This window comes from Cervus elaphus, chromosome 23 (genome assembly GCF_910594005.1).
Source record: "Cervus elaphus chromosome 23, mCerEla1.1, whole genome shotgun sequence".
NCBI classification, from domain to species: domain Eukaryota; kingdom Metazoa; phylum Chordata; class Mammalia; order Artiodactyla; family Cervidae; genus Cervus; species Cervus elaphus.
This window is the reverse complement of record NC_057837.1, coordinates 72,278,862-72,302,508: the sequence shown is the minus strand read 5'-3', so window position 1 is coordinate 72,302,508 and position 23,647 is coordinate 72,278,862. Positions and strand designations below refer to the sequence as shown.

General features: G+C 48.0%; 1 protein-coding gene and 1 pseudogene across 3 annotated transcripts in view; both read left to right on the top strand.

Annotated features, from left to right (window-relative positions):
- ADA (adenosine deaminase) overlaps positions 1-23,647 on the top strand; it is an 81,764-nt gene that overhangs the window by 33,311 nt on the left and 24,806 nt on the right. Inside the window, exon 3 of one of the 3 annotated variants that reach the window (XM_043883191.1) lies at positions 1,164-1,292. The exons of 1 other annotated variant lie outside the window; for it this stretch is intronic. In XM_043883191.1, coding sequence (XP_043739126.1) covers positions 1,185-1,292 — 108 coding nt within the window. In that variant the 5' untranslated portion in view covers positions 1,164-1,184. Of the gene's footprint in view, positions 1-1,163; positions 1,293-22,110; positions 22,282-23,647 lie in introns of those variants that run through there. One more of the 3 variants, XM_043883192.1, reaches the window with a different exon arrangement.
- On the top strand, positions 1,522-1,639 carry LOC122682351 (annotated as a pseudogene).

Sequence of the window (23,647 nt, the reverse complement as noted above, 5' to 3'; positions counted from 1 at the left end):
CACATTTGACACCAGAAGATGAGAACAGACCCGCCTGACTGGCTGTTGTCTTCTCAGTGTCTGTTCTCAGAGTAGACACCTTCCAGGGATTTCCTTGGCAATTGGAATAAAAGCCAGCCTCCTTTCCATGTTGTATGAAGCCTTGTGTGGTCTGGCCAGTGCCCACCTCACCAGCTCATCTCCTGTAATTCTCATTTGCTGACTGAGATCATTCTGTAAGGTACCAAATGCATTTCTGCCCCAGGACCTTTGCACTTGCTATTTCCTCTGCCTGGAATAAGTGACAGAATGAGCAGGACCTAATCCTTCATTTCAAGTTGCTCATAGTCCAGTGGGAGGCAGACAGATAAACTGGCCCTCTCTGGGCCCCGGTTTCCTCGCCTGTAAAGTGGAGTTGGTCATCTGCCCGGTCTCTCTCTGCCCTCCCGCTCCGTCCCTCCCTTGCAGGCCTTTAGGAGGGTCCGCTGAGGCCCACGGTGGAGCCTGTGTGGTGAACCATGCAGGGAGAATGGTTGTTATTATAATGTGCTGAGAGCTGGGGGCCCAGCTTCCTGATGGATGATCAGGAGGGATGAGGTCAGGGAAGGAGGGACTGCATTGGCAGGCCGGCCCCCACTTTGCCCCAGGCTGCAAGTGTCTGGCCTCCGCAGATCGTTGCTCTGAGATCATTGCCACCAGATGTGGCCGGGCCTGTAGCATGGACCAGCTGAGGCTGGCGGGGCCTCTGTGGGGTCAGATAACTGGTGACAGCTGACCTCGCCTTCCTGAACCAGCAGGCCTGGGGTGGGCTGCGGGGTGGGCAGCCCTGATGCCTCTGCCATTGGGGGTCTCTCATTGCTGCCAACTTGATGCCTCTCCTCCTCTCCTCCCAGAGGGAGCCCCAGGGGGCAGTAGGATGCCAGAGGCTCCAAATAACCAGTTCCAGGTGCTGCCCTCTGCTCTTCTGGCCCATTCCTGGCCCCCTTAATGCTTAAGGAAGCCGAGTGTGTGTCCTTCACCTAGACTCATCTGTTACCCTACAGAATCCTTTTATGCCTGTGTCCCTAGTGGAAAAGACAACTGAACCTTGTATTTGTCTAGCAGGAGCATTCAGTGGATTCAAACCACGTGTGAAGTTCCTGGGATTGTAATGAGGATTCCCTATTCCCATTTCATATATGAAGGAACTGAAGCTTTGAAAGATAATGAGCATGTGGATTCAGGCAGAGAAGAGGCCCAAACTCATCAGACACCTAAGATATGACAAGCACTTTGCAACCAGGATCTCATTTCATCCTCACCAATCCTTTGAGGTGGGTACTATTGTCTTCATCTAGCAGATAAGGAAACTGAGGCTGACAGAGGAGAATGTTGCCCAAGGTGTTCACTCGGCCAAGCGGTGGTGGGTCTGGGACTCAAAGTCAAGTTTGGACCACGGCTAAAGCCAGTGCCCTTAATCACGGAGCTTACTGCCTTGGGGCTGCATTTCAGCTCCACAGCCATGCTGAGAGACGGTAGGTTATTAACTATATTTCTCAAGGAATTGCTTCTTGGCCTTTTGGCTAAGATCAAGTGTAGTATTTGTTCCTATCAGTTTAATATATTTCTCAAGGAAGAAGACTGAGGATGAGTGAGAGTAGTAGACTGGACAGCATCCCACAGCTGGAGAGACAGGAAGCTCTGATCATTGGCAGAAGTTCAGGATTAGAAGGAAAAACAAGGTCTTTGGAGGTTGTCTTATCCAGCCATCTCAGTTTACAGATGAGAAAACTAAGATCCAGAGAAGGAAAGTGACTTACCAGTGTTACAGAATCAGCAAAATCACACTCAGGGCTCTTTCTCCTGCCCCAGAGGAGGTTGATTTCATTGGCAGAGAGAGTGGCTCAGCCTCACCCCCTGCTTTAGTACCAGGTCAGTCCTCCAGCTCCCTGGGTCCATCTCACTGTGGCATGAGTACCACGCTGGTCCAATTCACTGATGACATCATGCTAACAGGACTTGGTGATCAGGAAGAATTAGGCATCTTAGATGCCTCACTAAGACACACACACACACACACACACACATGCATATGAGAGAGAGAAAGGGAGAGAGGGTCTATGTTACAGTCTTGAAGCAGATTTCCTTCTTCTCTGGGAAAACTCATTTTTTGCACTTAGGACTTTCAGCTCACTGGAGGAGGCCCATCTACATTACGGAGGGTAACTTTCCTTATTTAAAGTCGATTGGTTGTAAATGTTAATCACATCGATAAAATACCTTTAGCAACATCTATACTTGACCAAACAACTGGACAACAGAGCCGAACCAAGTGGACACATAAAATTAATCATCATGGGCCCCACTCCTGGTACTAATTACTTGATCAACCAAAATTCTTACTTGAAAACAAAAGAAATCACTCTAGCTAGTTTGAACAGGAGAGATTTATTAGAGGATATTTGAGAGACTCTCCATTCAAGGCCAGAGTATCAGAATTTTATTCTTTTCCAACATAAGCATTAAAAGCTAAAAATTCTCCTAGACATTGCTTTTGATGCATCCCACAGGTGATGACATACTGTTTGTTCATTTTCACTTAGTTGGAAATATTTTAAATTTTCTTCATTATTTCTTCTTGGATGCTCGAGTTATTTATAAATGTGTAATTTCTAAATATGTGGGTTTGTTTCAGATGTATCATTATTAATATATCATTCCATCTCACTGTGATCAGAAAACACTCTGTAAGATTTCAGTATTTTGAAATATAGTGAGACTGGCTTAAGGCAGCGCATACGTCTACCCTGGTGAAGGTACCCCATGCACTTGAAGAGAAGTCATTGGTTATAATGAACCATAAGTATCAATTAGCTCAAGGTGGTTGCTGGTATTATCTAGATCATTATGTTTTTAAAATATTTATTATTTGTTTATTTGGCTGTGCTGGGTCTTAGTTGTGGTATGCAGGATCTAGTTCCCTGACCAGGGATTGAACCCAGGTCCCCTGCATTGGGGGTGCAGAGTCTGCACTGGACCACCAGGGAAGTCCCCATTATGTTTTCTTAATTTAATTTGTTTATTTCTAATCAGAGGATAATTGCTTCACAATGTTGTACTGGTTTCTGCCATTTACCAACATGAACCAGCCACAGGTATACACATGTCCCCTCCCTCCCCCCTCCCTCCCCATCCCAGCCTTCTGGTTGTCACAGGGCCCTGGGTTGAGCGCCACGCGTCATTCAGCTCATCGCCGCTTGCTGTTCATTTTACACGTGGTGACGCATATGTTTCAGTGCTGCTCTTTCAGTTTGTCCCCCCTCCCCTTCCCCGCTGTGTCCACAAGTCTGTTCTCTGTGTCTGTGTCTCTACTGCTGCCCTGCAAGCAGGCTCATCAACACCATTTTTCTAGATGCCATATATCCCCATTATTCTTTAAAATTTGTATTTATTTCATTTTTGGCTGTGCTGGGTCTTTGTTGCTGAGCAGCTTTTTCTCTAGTTGCAGCAAGTGAGGGCTGCTCTCTAGTTACGGTGCGTGGGCTCCTTTTTGTGGTAGCTTTTCTTGTTGTGGAGCACAGGCTCTGGGTGTGTGGGCTTCAGTGGTGGCTTGAGGGCTTAGTAGTTGTGGTTTCCAGACTCTAGAGCACAGACTCAGTCGTGTGGCGCACAGGCTTAGGTGGTCCGAGGCACGTGGGATCTTCCTGGACCAGGGATTGAAACAGAGCCTTCTGCATTGGCAGGCAGATTCTTCACCACTGAGCACCATGGAAGCCCCACATTATGTTTCTACTGGTTTGGTTCATCCCTAGCTGGCCCATCAATGACTGAGAAAAAGGTAGTAAAATCTCCAACTACTGACATTTGTACACACAGGAATGAATACACAAAATGCATATCTACATACAATGGTATATTATTTAGCCTTAAAAAAGAGGAAATTCTGACATGTGCTACAACATGATGAAACTTGAAAACATTATGCTAAGTGAAACAAAACAGTCAGAAAAAGAAAGAACTATATGATTCTACTTATATGCGTTCCCTAGACTAGTCAGATTCATAGCAGAAGGGTGGGCATTAGCAGATGCAAACTATTACATATAGGATGAATAAACAACGAGGTCCTACAGTATAGGACAGGGAACAGTACTCAATATCCTGGGATAAACCACAATGGAAAAGAAGATGAAAAAAGATGTGTGTGTGTGTGTGTGTGTGTGTGTATAACTGAGTCACTTCTCTGTACAGCAGTAATTAATACAACATTGTAAATTGACTATATGTCAACAAAATAAAATGTATGTCATATGTATGTTAAAAAAAAGAGAGCAAGTAGAAGGATGATGGCCAGGGGCTGAGGGAGGGGAAATGGGAAGTTGCTTAACGAATTGAATTTCTGCTGTACACTGTGAAAAACTTTTGCGATCATTTAGACAACATGTAAATATACATAATACTACAAAATTATACACTTTAAATGGTTAAGATGGTAAACTTTTTATGTGTCTTCTACCATAATTATAATTCAGAAATATTTTTTAAATCTTCAACTATTTATAGATTCTAATTCTCCCTTCAATTCTGTCAAATTTTGGATTGTGTATTTTACAGTTTAGTTATTTGACACTTGTACAACTGTAAACTGTCAGAGATTCCTGATGAAATGACCTACATTGATTATGTGAAATGAAAGTCGCTCAGTCATGTCCGACTCTTTGTGACCCCATGGACCGTGCAGTCCATGGAATTCTCCAGGCCAGAATACTGGAGTGGGTAGCCTTTACCTTCTCCAGGGGATCTTCTCAACCCAGGGATCAAACCCAGGTCTCCCGCATTGCAGGCAGATTCTTTACAAGCTGAGTCACCAGGAAAGCCCAATCAATATTATTCTCATATTACACAAATTGGAATTCCCTACTTCCAGCTACTTCATGTGGTGATTAAAAGCATGAGCTCTAAAGCCGGAGATTATACCACCTATATGTTATGTAACCCGGAAAGGTTAATTACTTTGAGCCTCAGTTTCCTCGTCTGTAAAATGGGCTTTATAGCTACCCCTATTTCCCAGGACTGTCATAAGGATTAAGCACAAACAATACCCAGCACAGAGTCTAGTACACAGTAAGCATTCAAGGTGTGTCAGCTATTATCATCATCATCACATATGTATGTGTGGTTAGAAATCTTCGACATAATGGGTGGGGAAATCTTTAGAAGTCAAGTCATAGGAAGAATCTCTGAAGGAAGCCCCGTAATCCTGGGCAGGAACAAACTTGAGCACTGGTCTCACGTGTCTGCAGTGCTATAATGAGATGAGAAGCAACCAGTTATTTCTGGGGACACTAGGGAAGAAGACAACCCAAGAAGGAAGCACAGACGGGGTCAACTTGAAGGAAGTTTAACAACCAGGGTTTTGACCTGTGGTAGTATCAGATTTGGGGGAGGAAGTGAGCTCCCCAACTCAGGAAGTGTGCAGAGCCAAGCCTCAGCAGGCAGCTGTCAAGAAGAGGATCCCAGGACTGGTAGGAGATGGAGGAAATGACTTATGAGGTCCTTTCTTTGGCCTTAGTCTCTTTGGATCAGGGTCCGAAGGCTCCCTCCTGTCTTTGGCCACACAGTCAGTGAGGAGTCAAGTCGGGGTTATAGGCAGTATGCCACCCTCCCCTCTGCCAGTCTTCTCTGTGATTCTATTTCTTGATCACAGCCCAGCTCCCACCCCACTGCCATTGGGCCTTTGCACATGCCTTACCCTCTCCATAAGAGGATAGCCAGGTTTTGTGGACCTGAAACTTACACAGCTGGGAGACCTTCTTTAAGAAAAAAGAAGACAAAATCAGATGAGAATGTGAATATTTAGAACAAGAAACAAAATCACAACAAATTTTGCATTGTCAGGCAGATTCTTTACCACTGAGGCACCAGAGAAGCCACCACAACAAATTTTTAGAAGATGATGAACAGGGGCTTCCCTGGTGGTCCAGTGTCTAAAACTGTGCTCCCAATGCAGACAGCCCAGATTTGATCACGTCAGGGAACTAGATCCCACATGCCCCAAAGAGTTCGTATGCTACAACTAAGAGTTCTTGTGTGCTGCAACTAAGACCCAGAGCAATCAAATAAATGAATATTTTTTAACAAGCTGATAGACCCTAGACAATATCTAGAAAAATAATAATATTTATGGCCTGATACACATCCATAATATTTATTTTATTCCTAAGTTTTGGCTGTATACTTATAGGATCACCTCTTCATATGACATCAGTTTTGTAGTGTCATTTTCTTTAGAGAAAACAAGAGCACTTAGTCTTTTCTCTAGCACAGTTGACCAAAAGATTTTTTTTTTAATTGTTGATAGTTTAGAAAAGTTTCTTCCCAACTTCACAACTCATGAAAGATGAGGTCATAAATTTTTAGGACTGTTGTCAAATTTAGAAAAACATGTATTAAGTTTCTTTCATAGGGGAGCTGTAAGATTTCAGGACTTTTCATGTTTCCTTGATCATGCATCTTAAAAACCCTTTGACTAAGATGCTGCCTATTAAGCAGTTTGTTGCTAATGTCCTCTTAGCAATGATATATTTTGGGTTTTATTTTTCATCGATGTGGCATTCTGTGACAGCTTCCCCTTAGCTAGATCCCCAAAAAGGCCCCTGCCGTGCCAGTGACACCCCAGTGAGGGGAACTATGACCAAGGGGGATGTCAAAGAGTGAAGCGGCAACATTCTTAATCAGCTGCAGTTAAACTAGCTTGCTTTGGCAAACTCTGCGTCAGCATATGATCCTGAATGGGTCTTGCTTGGGCTCCTCCCTGGTCACTGGAAGGCATTTGACAAATGCAGGGCTCTGGAGCTTAAGCTTCTGAGCTTCAAGGTAAGCCTGGTAAATCCATTCCTGCCTCTTCCCAGAATGGAGCCTCTGCCCTGCCCACTCCTGTTGAATGTGGCTTACAGCTTCTTATCTTCTCCATCTGTGTTCAAGCATCGCTTGGTCCACGAGGCCTCCAGAATAGGTCAGCTGCCCCGTGAAGCTGGAGTCCAGTCTGTCTGTCTAGCTCACCCTGTACTTCAGTGAGTGAGCAGAGCCTGGTGCATAGTAGAACCATAGATTCGGAAGGCCGAAGTGACCTGCCAAGGTCACCGTAACAGTCAGAGCTGGCAGTCAACAAGGAAGGGAGGGAGGAACTTCAGTTTTCCAGACAGCCTGCAGGCCTCAGACAGAGAAATTTATCTCTTGCCAGACCCCTTCAGAGCCCTCACTGGCTGGCTTCCCTCCCACCACCCTGGGGCAGCTGATCAGGATCCCCCAGAGAAGGTCATCTGAGCCCTACGGCAGAAATCTCTCTCCCTGGCACTGTTGTGAAGCGTAGTAAGAGTGCGAACCTGGATTCGGATCTCCGGGCCACTCCTTAGCAGCTGGGTAGCGTTGGACAAACTGGAATCATCTCTCTGCTTCTTCATTCCATGTTCTCAGCTGAGTCTTATGACTGCCCCTCCCCACGCAGGGCTGGCTGGAGGACTGTGGACAGCCTTAGATCAGAGGAAGCTTTCTGGCCCTGGGGACAGCGTCAAGTCACAAAGCTCTCTTTGGTTTTTGTTTGTTTGCTAGTTTGTTTTAAGTTTTATTTTGTATTGGAGTATAGTTGATTTACAATGTTGCGTTAGTTTCAGATATACAGCTAAGCAATCCAGTTATTCACATATCCATTCTTTTTCAGCTTCTTTTCCCATATAGGTTATTACAGAATATTGAGTGGCTCCCTGTGCTCCTCAGTAGGTTATGAGTGGTTATCTATTTTGTATATAGTCATGCCTGTGTGTAGTCCCCAGCTCCTGTCAACTGAGATGACCAACATGCTTGTTGGTAAAGTAACTCTGGACCAAGCATCCTGCCCTCCCATCTGCCTCTTGATTTGAGGTGATGAAGGGCACACATCTGTGATGGGTGAGCCTCACACCCACCGAGGTCAGAAGGCAGCTGCCTCTAGATTATGAATTCCTCTCGGTGGGCCAGCCCTTTCTCACCTTGTGTCCCCAGCACCCAGTATAGGACCTGGCCCAGGGTCACACCCAGTAAATGCCGACTGGGAATTAAATGAGATGCTAGGATACTGCTTGTCCCAGACTAATCACCCCTGGCTCACCACCGTGGCCGCTGGGAAACAAGAGGTAAGGTATCTGCTATGTGCCAGGCACCAAGCTCAGCTTTGCTGCCTGCTTCTCTTGTTTCCCAGAAGCCCTGTAAAATAAGTACTATCATCCCCATTTCACAGGGGTGGAGACTAAGGCTCAGACAAGACAACCCACTTGCCTGAGCCCACCCACATGCTGAATGGTAAAGCTTGGAGGGGACAAGCTTTCCAATCAGGGCTCCTGACACTATCTCCCTGTTAGTCCTTAACCCAGAATTCCCCCTAGGAAGTCATTTTTTTCCTATTAAGGAATGCTCTTCTGCTAAAATCTAGCACTATGTCAAATAAGTCTAAAATTTCATTTTAAAATTTGAACCGGGGGTAAAAACAACTGTGAACTCTTCAAGGGAAGGAATGGGGTTTTTGTTCTTGTGTCCTCACTGACTATCACAAGGTCTGGCATGGAGTAAGAGTTGAATAAATGTTTGTTGAATGACTGTGTGGACGTGTAAGTGAGTAATTGAAAGCAGCCACCTCACCAATCCATGGCCCATCCATGTAGAATCATTTGGGCAAGATGAGACCCTCTAACCTAGTGGTCACAGACATAACATGTGGGCTATACGGTTCATAAGAAGGCTTTGTTTAATCCACATAATATCTTTTGTAAAAATTTAATGACTTGCCAATATTTAAGAATTAGAAAATTTCACATATAATCCAGATTTTCACCTTGTGGCAGAGACTTTCACCAAAAGTCTGCCTTTCACCAAACCTATAACCTATTTTTTCCCTGAAGAGAGCAAGACTCAGTTTCCCAGCCTCCTTCGTGGTTATGTGGACCATGTGACTACACTGTAGCCAGTGGAATGTGGGCAGAAGTATTAACAATATGTAGTACTTACTGCCCACTTCCTCCCTCCCGATCCTGCACACTCTCTTCTGGGTCTGTGGGGCAGGTGGGGAAGATCCAGGGGAGGCCCCTAGGCCTGAGGAGATGGCAGAGACACAAGATGAAAGGCATGGGGCCCTTCCATGGCTGTGGGGAGCCCCCCGCTGACCCACATTGGACTGTGATGGGAACAGGAAATAACACCTTTACAATATTAAGGCAATGCGCTTTGGGATTATCTGTTATAGCAGCCTATCCTGACTAATACATCTTCTCTTGAAAAATCAGAAATCTCACAACACTGGGCTTACTCTTCTACACGGCAGTGAGGAGCTGGACTTTGGTAGCTGTTGTCCCCTTCAGCTGGGCTGGCATTTTCTAAGCTCATCTGATCTTTGCTCTCCCTCTGCCTGGTTTCCCCGACTATTTGATTTTACAGCTTCTGCTCAAATTCAGTCTCTCCCTCCAGTATATGGGGATATTGAGGCACGGAGGGGACAAGGGACCAGCTCCAGGTCGCAGTGTGTGAGACGGGCAGAGCTGAAACTTGGACTGAATTCTCCTAACTCCTACTCCAGGGTTCTTCCTGGGTGGGGCGGGGCGGGGGGGGGGGGGCGGTCCTTTCTTAGGAAGTGAGAAAAGAGGGACTGTTCCAAGTCTCAGGTCCTTTGGGGGTGGAGGGGGCGTTAAGTGGCCGAGAGGAAAAGGGGGCACCCCAGATGGTGGAGGGGATGAAAGGAGGAGGGGAAACACTGGCTCCTCTGTGACTCCAGTTGGCATACGGCTTAGAAGTGCCCAACAGGCGGACTGAGGAGCTGGGTTTGAGTACAGAAGTTTGAGTCCAAATACCCTCTTCTCCCCCTCTTAGGAAAGGGCTCGTGTCTTTGATTGCCTAAGCTCCACTGACAAGACGCAGGAACGCAGGAACGAATTTTCCCTCCCAGACAAATCCCAAAAGAAATGAATTTGCAAAATAAAGTCCCACATTGAGAAAGCTGTGCCAGGAATGTTCGAGCAAGCAGGCAGCAGGGGAGGGAACTCTGTGAGATGTGGACAGAGTTGTCCAGGTGAGGCCTCTCTCCGTGGCCATGATGGGGTGGGGGCTTTGCCCCCGGCAACAGTCACTCTAACTCCCTAATACCTTGTTGTTGCTGTTTAGTCGCTGTGTCTGACCCTTTGTGACCCCACGGACTGTAGCCCGCCAGGCTCCTCTGTTCACGGGACTTCCCAGTCAAGAATACAGGAGTGGGTTGCAATTTTCTTCTCCAGATCTTCCCAACCCAGGGACTGAACCCGCATCTCCTGCATTGGCAGGCAGATTCTTTACCACCTGGGAAGCTTCCTTAATGCCTTGAGCACCTGTCACACACGTGTTTTCTGGAGGCTCACCGGAGGAAACTTCCCAGTATCCCTTCCCAAGCTTTCCCACAAGTGTGACTGCATCCACCCAATCCACCATGTTTGTGGACACCCAGGGGCTGTGGAGAAGCTGTAAATCCTTCTCTGGCTCCATGATCTCTCCTGCTCAGACCAGACTCCTGCCTGAAACCCATGGCATCTTTGCCAGAAACAACATTTTCTCGTGGCTTATCCACCCCCGTCCTGTTGAGGGCCAGCTGGCTCCCTGGGGAAGACTCTTGAAGACTTGAATTTGTGTCCACAGCCCACCACCACATTGAAGGGCACAGAGAGAAACCACTTAGTTGAGGGCCTGGGTAGAGAAAGGAGAGAAGAGAGTCCGCTCTGCCTTTGAAGGTTGTTCAGAGCTGTTGGTGCAGAAAGGTTCTGCTCGAAAACTCCGTGAACCCAGAAGAGCCTTGAGCGTGAAAGCTCTGAGTTGTCAAGAAGTGATTACATGGCCGTGACACCGGATGTTCATTAAACACTAATAACAAAAACCCGTACAGAGGCTTACAATCCCCTACCTGCAGTCTGGGAGCCGAAAAAGTTGTGAGCAAAATAATTTAAGGTTAGCACCAAAACTCCTCTGGTGGTAAAAACCCAACCTAAACAGTTGTATGAATATTGATAATTACTCTGCAGAGATATTAATCTGTTTAATTATGGCATGCTCACCCAGGTCCCCACTAGTATCATAAATTTTTTTTTTTATTTTGAGGTATAGTTAATTTACAATGTATTAGTTGCAGGTATACAACAAAGTGGTTTAGTTACATGTAGACATATATCTATTCTTTTTCAGATTCTTTCCCCATATATGTTACTACAAAATATTGAGTACAGTTCCCTGTGCAATACAGTAGGTCCTTGTTGGTTATCTATTTTTTATATAGTAGTATGTATATGTTGGGCTTCCCAGGTGGCTTGGTGGAAAAGAATCCACTTGCAAAATGCAGGAGACTCAGGTTTAATCCCTGGGTGGGGAAGATCCCGTGGAACAGGAAACAACAACCCACTCCAGTATTCTTGCCTGGGAAATCCCATGGACAGAGGAGCCTGTTGGACTATAGTCCGTGGGGTCGCAAAAGAGTCAGACGTGACTCAGTGACTAAAACAACAAGTGTATATATTAATCCCAAACTCCTAATTTATCCCTCCCCCTAGTGTCTTAATATAACATGCAGCATATGCTTTCTAAAACTCCGAAACTCCCCAAATCCCCAAATGCATGAGGATCATGAGATATTGGTATTTTAGGTAAGGGATTTTAGGCAAGGAATGTGTAAAACATTTGAAGTGCTTTACATGCATTAATCCTTACAGTAAACCTACAGGGTAGAATTTGTACTTTGTCTCCCCTTTTTATGGATGAGGAAACCAAGGCAGAAAGAGGTGAAATGACTTGTTTCACAGCTGGTGTTGGTGCCCAGGTTTGGACCCAGGCATCCCAGTTTAAGAGCCCACTCTCTGAACCACTCCACCATCTGCCTTGCTGGGCAAAGTGGGGTGGGGTGGGTGGGAAACGGGAAGTAACTATTTTAAGCTGCATGTGCAACAAGTGCACAGCCTGGATGGCGTATGAGGAGCAAACCTGCCGCTACAGGTGTCCCCACAGGGGGACCAGCGTCCGGGTTGCCCTGCTACTGTCCTGGATTCAGCAGCCAACTCCTGCATCCCAGAACACTCCTCAGGCCCAACAGAAGGGATGGATACTCATTTAGTTCTTGAGGACCATGTGCCTCTTATTCTATGAGTATCATGAGCATCACGGCCCACGGAGGGGATTCAGGGGTCTGGAGACATTCATACAACATGGCTTCTGAACCCAAACTGGGACCTCCTGGGGGCGCTTAACCAAGACATGGGGAGGAAACCCTGGAGGAGGTGCCGGCCAGGTCAACTGCACCCAGCAGCAGTGTGAACCGTCAGTTCAGTTCAGTCACTCAGTCGTGTCCAGTGCTTTGTGACCCCATGGACTGCAGCACGCCAGGCCTCCCTGTCCATCACCAACTCCTGGAGCTTGCTCAAACTCATGTCCATTGAGTTGGTGATGCCATCCAACCATCTCATCCTCTGCCGTCCCCTTCTTCTGCCAATCTTTCTCAGAATCAGGTGATTCTGAGATTTCTTCAGTCTTTTCCAATGGGTCAGTTCTTTGCATCAGGTGGCCAAAGTATTGGAGTTTCACCTTCAGCATCAGTCCTTCCAATGAATATTTAGGACTGATTTCCTTTAGGATAGCACCTTCCTAAGGGGTTTATCAGGTTTTTGACTTTGGATTCCATTGTAATCACAGTGGGGATATACCCTAAGGGAGAGATTCACTCTGCTGTTCCAATTTAGAAATGGCTAGCTTGCATCCCCAGCTTTGAATTTTAACTCTTGAAGGCCCACACCTGACCTCTCAGGAATGAGCCACACCAGAGACTCAGAGCTACCTGCCATGGACTTGCCCAGACCTGTCTGAGGGCAAAGAAGAAAGAGGCAAGACCTCTGATCTTGAGAAGCAAATCTGGGGCTGTAGAAGCAGAAGATATGCACAACTAGGCTCAGCGGGAGAAAGAGAGCCCCATGTGCTGTGGGTCCAGCAGGCTCCTGGAGCTGGTGAGGAGGAAGAGGGGTGGGATGGGAATGCTATGGAATCCTTCTGATTGCTGAGGGCTGCCCGAGTCAAGGATGCAGGCTGGAGGTTGCCAGTTAAACATGGCACACATATTTACCTTCACTGTTCTCTGGAGTTCCAGTATAATGACATAAAGGCATTAAAAGAAATACACACTTATCCACTGGGGATACCATGTGGAGACCACGTGAGGCCATGACAGCAGATCTGGAGAGTCAACCACATTCTGGAAGTTGGAAAGCAGATGGTGAGTGGGGACCGACTTAAGAAACCCGAGAGGTTAAAACCTGACAATTTAGGGGGAGCCAGGTGGCTCAGACGGTAAAGAGTCTGCCTGCAATGTGGGAGACCTGGGTTTGATCCCTGGCTCAGGAAGATCCCCTGGAGAAGGGAATGGCTACCCACTCCAGTATTCTTGCCTGGAGAATTCCATGGACAGAGGAGCCTGGGTGGGTTACAGTCCAGGAGGGTCATAAAGAGTCAGATATGACTGAGCAACTAACACTTTCACTTTCATCAGGATACAAGACAATTTAAGATCCTCAGAAAGGCTCAGGGGTTGGAGGAACCAGGAATCTTCAAAGGCTGAGATGCAGAGCAGATAAAACCAGAAAGGCTGGTTAGTAACTGTCTGTGGGACAACTGGATTTCTCCTACCACAGCAGGTACAGGCAGGACATGACCCCTCCCCTCTGGAGCAGAAGGCTGCCTCTTGGGAGAGAGAATGACCTGAGAGGATGTTCTTACAAGGCTCAGCAGGGGCAGAGAATATAGCAGGTCCTGGGTGAGCTGTTGCTATCATTGTATTCAGTTGGCCTCTCTCTGTCTGGTTCTCTAATTTTCTTCTTAGAGTCAGAAAGAGGCTCAAAGACATGAGGCAGAAGAGGTCACGTGGGCGGCAGAGGCTGACTGCCTGGTAACATCCTCTCCAGCTAGTCACATGCCCTCCTCACACACTAGGTTATTTGCCTTCTACTATCTACTATCTTCTTCTTCTTCATTAACAATCTCTTTTTTAGATAGCTATCTTGTTCCTAGCTCCAAGGTATTTTCCAGTGTCTTTTGCAATTAGATATGGCCATGTGACTATATAAATAGTAGTGTTGTGAGCAAGTGAGGAACTATCTTTATAAGAGAAATGGTCTTTCGCCACTCTGCTCTCTGGGCTGCAGATGTGATGGCCAGTGCTCCAGCAGCCATACTGGGCAATGAGGAAAGAGGCCACTTGCTAGAGATGGAAGAAACCATCTTCATGGAGTTGCCTCACCAGCCTGCATTGCCCACCTTTGCTTCTTTCACATGACAAAGAAATAAACTTCTTTCTTGTTTTGGCTACTATAAATTTAGGATTTTCTGTTTAGGATTCTCCTCTGATCCTAATCCTGTAAACTTGAGTTGGGAGCAATCCCTCCCTTGTTGTCCTCTTTCCTATTCAGAGATCCTAGAAGATGAGAATCAGCAGAGAACTTGGCTGTTACGGAATCCACAGGGCCAGGGACAAAATCTGGCCTCAAGATATTTTCTTTAGCTCATACAGAGTCTTTAAAATCAGGAGCTATTTGAGCACAATTTGAATATTAAAATTGCAGTTTGGGGCTTCCTTGGTGGCCCAGACAGTAAAGAATCTGCCTGCAATGTGGGAGACCTTAGTTCAATGCCTGGGTTGGGAAGATCCCCTGGAGAAGGGAATGGCTACGCACTCCAGTATTCTTGTCTAGAGGATTCCATGGACAGAGGAGCCTGGCGGGCTACAGTTCATGGGGTTGCAAAGAGTTGGACGTGACTGAGCGACTAAGCAGAGCACAATCCTATATTATATAGAAACCCTATGAGCTAGGTATATATTAATACACATATGTTGTTGTTCAGTAGCTAAGCTGTGTTTGACTCTTTGTACATGTTCCCTGTACATGTACAGTCCAGTTCCCATGGACTGTAGCATGCCAGACTCATCTGTTCTCCACTATCTCCCACAGTTTGCTTAAATACATGTCCATTGAATCAGTAACACTATCTAACCATCTCATCCTCTGCCATCCCCTTCTCCTTTTTTTTTTTCTTTACTACCCCATGGACTGTAGCCTACTAGGCTCCTCCATCCATGGGATTCTCCAGGCCAGAATACTGGAGTGGGTTGCCATTTCCTTCTCCCCCTTTTGCCTTCAATCTTTCCCAGCATCAGGGTCTTTCCAATGAAAAGACTCTCCAGTGAAAAGGCTCTTCACATCAGGTGGCCAGAGTATTGGCTATATATATATATATATATTCACACACACAGATGGTTGGATGGCATCAGCGACTCAATGGACATGAGTTTGAGTAAGTTCTGGGAAATGGTGAAGGACAGGGAAGCCTGGTGTGCTGCAGTCCATGGGGCTGCAAAGAGTTGGACACGACTGAACGACTGAACAACAAAACAATATACACAGTACTCTATGAGCTTGGTATGTACGTATGTATTGTCTCCAGTCAACAGACGAGGAATCTGAGGCTCAAAGGGGATTTGCCCAAGTCATAGGTCACAAAGCTGGAAGCATTGGACCTGAAACTCCAGACCATCTGCATTCCATGCTGGCCCTGTCAGCCTTTGAGTTTGCAACCACTGAGGTCTGGATCCCTTGCTTGAAGTTTCTCAGAGGAACACAACAGAGCTGAAGAGGAAGAAATACTTAAATGACCTTTATCATGTGTCAAACCAAGGGCCCTGGCTCCTCTGCTACACTGTGAGCAAACCAACTCAACAATGGTTTGTTTTTTTTCCCCTGTCTACATCGTGTGTCTGGTACAGAGCCAGCCAGCGAACTCTGTGCTGAACGAATGAGGTGACTCGCTCTCAGTCACATAGACAGAGCCTGATGCAGGGATGGGATGCCAACTCTGGGCTCCCACCTGCCCACCTAGGGCTCTTCCAGACCTGGCTGTCACCCAGCCTGCCCCGCTTTCTTCAGGATGCCGAGAGAGGGCAAGGGCACAGGCTGAGGCCTAGCGTGTTCACACTCAAACTCCAGCTTCATCTCTCACCTCTCTGAGCCTCGGTTTCTGCCCCAGAAAATGGAACTAATCGCTTAGCTTATCGGGCCGCTGGCAGGATTTGATGAGATCAAGCCACTTGCCTTCCCGCAATGACCAGCACATAACAGGTGCTCATTAAATGGGAGCTACTACTGTGACATGTATTTTGTGAGGCCGTGGGGTGGGGAGGGATTAATTTGCCTGTGGGTTGAAATCCTTTCCCTTGTGCTTTGACTTGCCTTCCCTTAACCCAAGGCAGCTTGAACCCTTCAAAGGACTGGACACAAGATCACGCTTTAGTAGAGGGCTTTGCATATCTCAGGAGCTTGTGAGTAATGACCTGAAACTTCCCTTCCATCTCTGCACCAACATATAACAAGTTCCTACTCTCCAACAGGCCCTGCGTCAGGGCTGGAGACTTTGGGGAAACTGAAACTGTCCTGCCTTTGAAGACTGTCCAGCTGGCTGGTGAGGTTAGACAAGGTCACATGACTCTTCGATATGTGGATGATGACAAGTCTTATGGGAAGGGAAGCAAAGGTGCTCCCTCCAGGAAGATGCATTCCCAACCCCACAGAGACTGCTAGAGGCTCACCCACATCCTGGCTCTCCATTCCTCCCCAAACTGGATTAAGTTTCCCAGTCTCCCCTCCAGTGTGACCACAGGACCCAGTTGTAGGGGTGGAGACTGAGCGTGGACTGAAGCATTATGTGCCGCTTCTGAGCCTGGCCCCTCAAAATTCCCAATGCGCCTTAATAAAGATGACCCCCGGGGTGACTTTGAGACCCACATATTGTAGATTCAGCCTGAGTTCCAGAGGGACTGAATGGAGAGTTTCCGCCCACCCAGAATTGTTACTCGAAAGAAACTCTTCTCCTCTATTTACCAGGTATTTGTAACACTCTATGCGTTACAGTAGCTACCTTAACTCTAAGACACCGGCCTTGAAAATCAGATCTGTTTTCATTATGTCACTTTCCCTCTTTACAACTTTGGCAGTTACATTTAGTGCTGTAGTTCTAAGTTACCAGTGTTCTTTGTCACAAATTAATTCTTTAACTGGAGATAATACCCCTGACCAGGGTTGGTTCAGATTGGGATATTCTTATTCATTAATTCTGCATTTTCTTTTCTTTCTCTTTTTTTTTTTTTTTTTTTTGTGTGTGTGTGTGTTGCTGTTGGCTGGAATTAAATCTTGAACTAGATTTTTCAGGAAGGGTATGTGAGGGTTACAGTTCCTGCATGTTTGAGGATAGGTCTTGCTTTTCTTCACACATGAATGATGAATTTTGTGGATAATGAATTTGGGGGAGAGTATCTCTCTCCATCCTTCCTCCAACTCTGTAGACATTGACCCACTGTGTACTAATGTGGATAGATTCATCACCAGCCTGTATCACTGAGGGTTCCGGCAGGAACCAGGTGATTCACTCAAATTGAGTAATCAAGGACAGTTTAATAGGGGAATTATTCCCATTCAGTTATAAGATGAATGAGGCTTCCCTGATGGCTCAGTGGAAGAGAATCCACCGGCCAGTGCAGGAGATGCGTGTTTGATCCCTGCATAGGGAAGATCCCTGGAGGAGGGAATGACAACCTGCTCCAGTATTCATGACTGGGAAATCCCATGGACAGAGCAACCTGGCGGGCTACAGTCCATGAGGTTACAAAGAGTCAGACGTGACTTAGTGACTACACAACAACAAGATGAATAAGGTCTGAGGATCTAATGTGTAATATGGTGACTTTAGTTGATAATTCTATTGTACAGCTGACATTTGCTGAGAGAATAGAGCTTAAATGTTCTCACACACACAAAAAGAGGTAAATATGTGAGGTGATGGCTGCATTATTAACTTAATGGGGAGAAATCCTTTCATGATGGATATGTATATCAAATCATCACATCGTACACTTTAAATATCTTACCAGTTTGTCAATTATACCTCAGTAAAGCGGAGAAGGCAATGGCACCCCACTCCAGTACTCTTGTCTGGAAAATCCCATGGACAGAGGAGCCTGGTAGGCTGCAGTCCGTGGGGTCGTGAAGAGTCAGACATGACTGAGCGACTTCACTTTCACTTTTCACTTTTATGCATTGGAGAAGGAAATGGCAACCCACTCCAGTGTTCTTGCCTGGAGAATCCCAGGGATGGGGTCGCACAGAGTCGGACACGACTGAAGTGACTTAGCAGTAGCAGTAGCAGTAAAGCTGAAAAAACACAAAATTTTTAAAAAGGAATTATTTACAAAGAGGTAGGTAGGCATAGCTGTCAGTACACTGCCTGTATGCCCTCACCATCGCCTCTACATGCCAGAAGCTACTTGCTGCTAACACCTGAGTCAGCACCTCTCTCTCCCGCCCCCCTCTCCCTCCACACTCTTCCCCTGCAGGGGTTTTCTAACTGTGGGGGTAAGCTTAGCCAGTGTCCTGAGCAAGCTAAAAGCACCAGGAACTTAACAACTTGGAGCAGCCCTCCCAACAATGACAGCATGCAGTAGGTGGATAAGCCCAGCAGCTTCCTCGCCCCTCAGCTGAGTTGCCTCTGGGACACATCTGTACAATCTCCGAGGTCCCTGAGGGGCTGAGGTCCAGGTGCCCCGCCTGGTAAACTGCCCGGAAGTTTCCGCTCCTCTCACATCCTGTGTCACTTCTGCCCTCCCCTCCCCGGGTTTCCTGGGATGTCTTCCCAAACTACTTGTGTTTTGACTCTTTTATCTCAAGCCCTGGGGCCCGGGCTGGGGTGGGGGAAGGCCGGGGAGAGGGGCAGGCGGGGGACCCTAACCCAGAAAGCAGAGTTCCGGGAAATCAATAAAGGCCAGTGCAGTAGCCCAAGGGGCAGGAGGGAACCTGGAGACGGAATGGTGTGGAGAGAGCCACCTGCTGGAAGCCTTGACCCTGGTAGAGAGACAAGAGCTCACCCAGGGACTGTGCAAGCGGCAGAAAAGAGGGAATAAACATCCTGACTTCTCCCTCCTCCCACCTTCCGATCTCCTAGTGGTGCCCCCTATCGACCAAATCCAACCAGAAGTCAGAGGGCAAGAGAGCCTGCCGATGGTCAGGCTGCCTGGCACAGAGCAGCAATGAGAAGGGCAGGAAACGCATCTGGGAGGGCAAACAGGAGATATAAATGCAGCATATAGGCTGATCATTTTCCTTTGCATTTGACCGGAATGGAAAGCATAATCTGGATAATTTCCAGGATCCAGGAAAAGGCTTTTCCAGATGTCAGAGTGGAATAAACTAAGAGCAGAGACTGGGGGGACTGGAGTGGGTCAGCATTTCTGTTATCTACGGCTGCCTAATAATCCACCCCGAGACTCAGAGGCTCCAAATAACAGCCAGGTATTATAAACCACAATTGTGTAGGGCAGGACCCCAGACCCGGGGTTGGCTGTTTTGTGATTCTTCTGTTCCACGCAGCAAGACTGAAGTCACAGGTTCAGCCGGCAGCTCTTCTGGTCTGGAGGGTGCAACGTGGCTCCACCAGCATATTTGGTTTCTTGGTGGAGACAATGAAAAGGCTGGTGGACTGAAGTGATAATACAGGATTCTTTAGTGTGATGGTCTCAAGGCAGTTGGATTTCCTACATAGCGACTTGGGGCTTCCAGAAAGAATGTTCACTAGGCCCCAGTGGAAGCTTCAAGGCTTCTTCTGATCTAGGCTCAAAGTCCAGGAATGTCACGTTCATCACGTTCTATCAAACAAGTCACTCAGCACAGCGCAGGAACAGAAGGAGGAAAATTAGATTCCATCGGACAGTGGGAGGAATAGCAAAGAATTGGGTCAACTTTCACTGGCCAGAAAGCCATCCAGATTGACTGGTGTTTGGGGAATGTGCTGGGAAGTGACAAGACTGATGTTGGAGAGGGACTGGATTGTCATAACAGGTGATGGGGACACAGTAATAAGGTACAGATGAAGGTTCTAGAATCAGATTCAAATTCAAATCCTAGCTCCCTCACATACAACACGTGTGCCAAGCAGGCTCTTCCTTTCTCTAAGTCTCAGTGTTCTCATCTGTAAAATGGGATCTGATCCTACTTCACAGAATTGCTGTAGACACTAAATGGGATGGTGCTTATGAAGTGCTTCCCAGAGTACCTGACTTCAAGTATGTCTCAGTAAATAGGAGCCATTATCGTGCACTCTAAGTGACATGAGAAGCCAGGAAACGGTCTTACAGAAAACTTCTCTGGCTTCAATAATGTATCAGAAGGATCATTTTTTTTTTTTAATTTCACTTTAATTTGAGATAGTTGTCTTACTCTTTCTTTCCACTAGTAAATGTGTTTTATTTATTAAAAAAAAACTTTTTGACTGCACTGTGTGGCATGTGGGATCACAGTTCCCTGATCAGGTAAGATAACCTGTGCTCCCTGCTTTGGGAGCCCAGAGTCTTAACCACTAGACTGCCAGGGAGGTTCTAGGGTGATAGAGTCAAAAAGGGTCATTTTTGACTCACTCTCACCCTCACTGTCGCACACAATTCAACCCAAGCCTCATTGATCCTACCCCCTAGATGTGGCTTGAATCTGATTTTCCCCACGGTCACAGCCATCTCTACTCAGATCACTGCGCTACCGCCTTCCTCCTCTGGCCCCTCTGCAGTGCCTTCCCTCACAGCAGCGAGCCCGGGCTTCCCCTCCATCTGCATAGGAACCACATGGGGGATGATATTCAAGTACAAATTCCAGTTCAGGAGGGCTAGAATGGGGTCTGAGAGTCTGCGGTTCAGATCGACTCCTAGGTGGTTATGATGCTAATGATTTCAGGACTACACTCTGAATTTCACAGCAGCTGCTGGAGAATGTTTCTTCTGAATGAAAGTTTCATCCTATCTTGCCTCCACTTAAAACCCTCCATTGATTTTCCAGTGCTCTTGGCGGGGAAAAGACCAAATCCTCACCAAATCCAACAGGTCCCTTGTGATCTGCTCCTTGCCTGACTTTGGCCCCTTGTCCTCCACTCTCCTACCCCTTCTTTCTCCCCTATGTATTGTCACTGTATTTATTCTATAATGAAGTGAAACAGAACCATCACCCCACCCAAGTACTGGACCATCGCCAATAACCTGAGAGTACCTGTATGCTCCTCCCTCCTCCTCTCCTTCCCCATTCCCCTGAGATAACCATTCTTCTCAAATATTTTCCCTTGCTTTTTTTCTACTGATGCCTGTTTGTCTAAGTATGCATAGTTTGGGTGTTGCTTTCGTCAAACATTCTAGATGTTGCATCATCGTGTATGTAGTTTTCTGCTACTTATTTAGCATTGCTTGTGAGATAGATCTGTGTTGTTGTGTGAAGTTCATTCAATTTCACTGCTGTATAATATTCCACGCTGTGAATATTCCAGTTTATTTGCCCACCCGCCTGGGGATGGGCATCTGGGTGTTTGGAATGTTTTTGCCATTAGAAACAGCACTGTGGGAACATTCTTGCAGGCGTTCTCCGGCTGTACCGTGGGTCGTTTCTCAAGGGTAAATGCCTATGAGAGAATTTGCTGTATGCCCCCTCCTCTTTTCATTCCCCAGCTCCCTGGGGTCTCCAACACAGAAGGCCCTCTCCACCCGGGCTGCCCTCTTCCGCGCCACCCCCACCCACCCCCACCCCCCTTCGCTTGATAAACTCCTTAAGATCCCAGGAGAAGCCTTCCCCCACCTGCCGGCCACGACTGGTCCCCGTTAAAGCTTCTTGATTATACATTTCTGTTGTGTGATTCTGCAATGACCGTGTGTCTTGTCCGGTAGAGTTCGAGCCCCACGAAGTTTGTGAAGCGCACCGATTTCCCAGTTTCCTGCTGGGGCCTGGCACATGTAGGCGCCCGGGCAGTCCTGTGACCCTTCAGGAGGGACCGGGCCGGCGCAGAGCCCGGCCAGGCGGCTGGAGTCTGAGCCCACAGGTGGCTCCAACCCGGGGTCCCGGGCCAGAGACATGGGGCCGGTCAAGGTTCCGAGGGGACTCGGATCTGTCCACCCCGAGCGGCAGGAATTCCAGGAAATGCGCAGCGCGCCGGTCGATGGGGAGGGGCGGGGCGGGGGCTCCGGCGAGGGGGCGGGGCGGGGCGGGGCCCGGACGGTGGGGGCGGGGCCGGGCCCCGTTAAGAGGAGCGTGGCGGGCCGCGGTCACTGAGGGCCCCCGGAGAAGCGGATCGGCCATCGACCCAGCGGGGACCACCCATCTTCCTTCGGCAGAGCGAGCAGCGCTGGGGCGCACGCTTGGCACCATGGCCCAGACGCCAGCTTTCGACAAGCCCAAAGTGAGCGCGGGAGGGGGCTCGGGTTCCGGGGTCCGGCTCCTTGTCTGGCTGGAGGGCTTGGGGGCATCCGCAGCTCCCGGAGCAAAGAGGGTAGCTGCAGGCACGTTCTTCCCTCAGCTCAAGTCCTTGCCTGCCTCCAGGCCGGTTAATGAGAGGCAGTGAGACAGGAAGGGTCCTGAATCTGGAGGCGCCCCTGGCTGGCCTCCAAGTTCTGCTTCTGCCTCTGATCTGGCCCATCTGGGTCTCAGTTTCACTGTCTGTCAAATGGGCATCCTAGCAGTGCCTGCGCTGAGCAGCCTAGGCAGGTGGCTTAACCTCTCTGAACCATGGCTGTCAAACCGGCCCCTGTGTCTACACCCACAGGCACCTAGTGTGAACAACACATGAGTGCAGGGTGAATGGAAACAGCTTTATGCTCCAACACTATGACTGTTTTGTGAGCACCAAGGAACCCCGGTTTGTGGATGTGCCTGTGAGAGCAGTGGGCCATGCCAGAAAGGGTAGGAAGGGGGAACAGGTAACCCCTCTCCCCACATTAGAGGGGGTGGATGGGCCTTAGGCCTTGGGCCCCCATAGGGTTCACTCTGGGCCAAGCCATGACCACTAGCCGCCAAGGGATAAATTCCTTGTCCGTTCTCCCACCAGCTGTGGTGTCTTGGGAATGGTGGGGTCAGGGAGGGTCTGGGGCCACTTGGCAGGCTTGGGAGCACTGAGAGAGTCCAGGGAAACGAGCCCAGGAGTCTGTCCAGCAGAGTGAATCAGCTTGTAGGGTTTGAGACGGATTGGGTGGGGTCAGAGGAAGGAACTGCCATCAGCCTCAACTTGCCTCTCTGAGAAATAGGTGTGAATGATGATGGCAGGTATCGCTAAAGCATGGGTGAGAGTCCTGGGTGTGGGGGAGAAGGGGAGGGGGACTCTGACGAGGTAAAGCCTGGTCCCCACTTCTGATGCCTGCCCCCCCTCCCCCCACCAGAGGGCAAACGCCTCTGCTGTTCCTGCCAGATGTTTCAGGCACTGGGATTGAACATCTGCCATCCACATGCCTCCTTCGCAGCTCACCTGGATGCCCTATGTCCCATCACTAGTGTTTTGTTCCTTTGAAGGCTTCCCCCCCTTTTGTAAATTTATTTTTTTTGGCTGTGCATGCAGCATGATGGATCTTAGTTCCCCAATCAGGGATGGAACCCATGCCTCCTGCAGTGGAAGTGCAGTGTCTTAACCACTGGACCCCCAGGGAAGTCCCCTGGGGGAATCTTGGTGAAAGCACAGAGCCAAACCACTGGACTGCCAGGGAATTCCCTGTTTTCAATGCTTTGGGAGTCCCCCTGCCTTTGGACTGGAGAACCACCTTACCCTAATATGCATC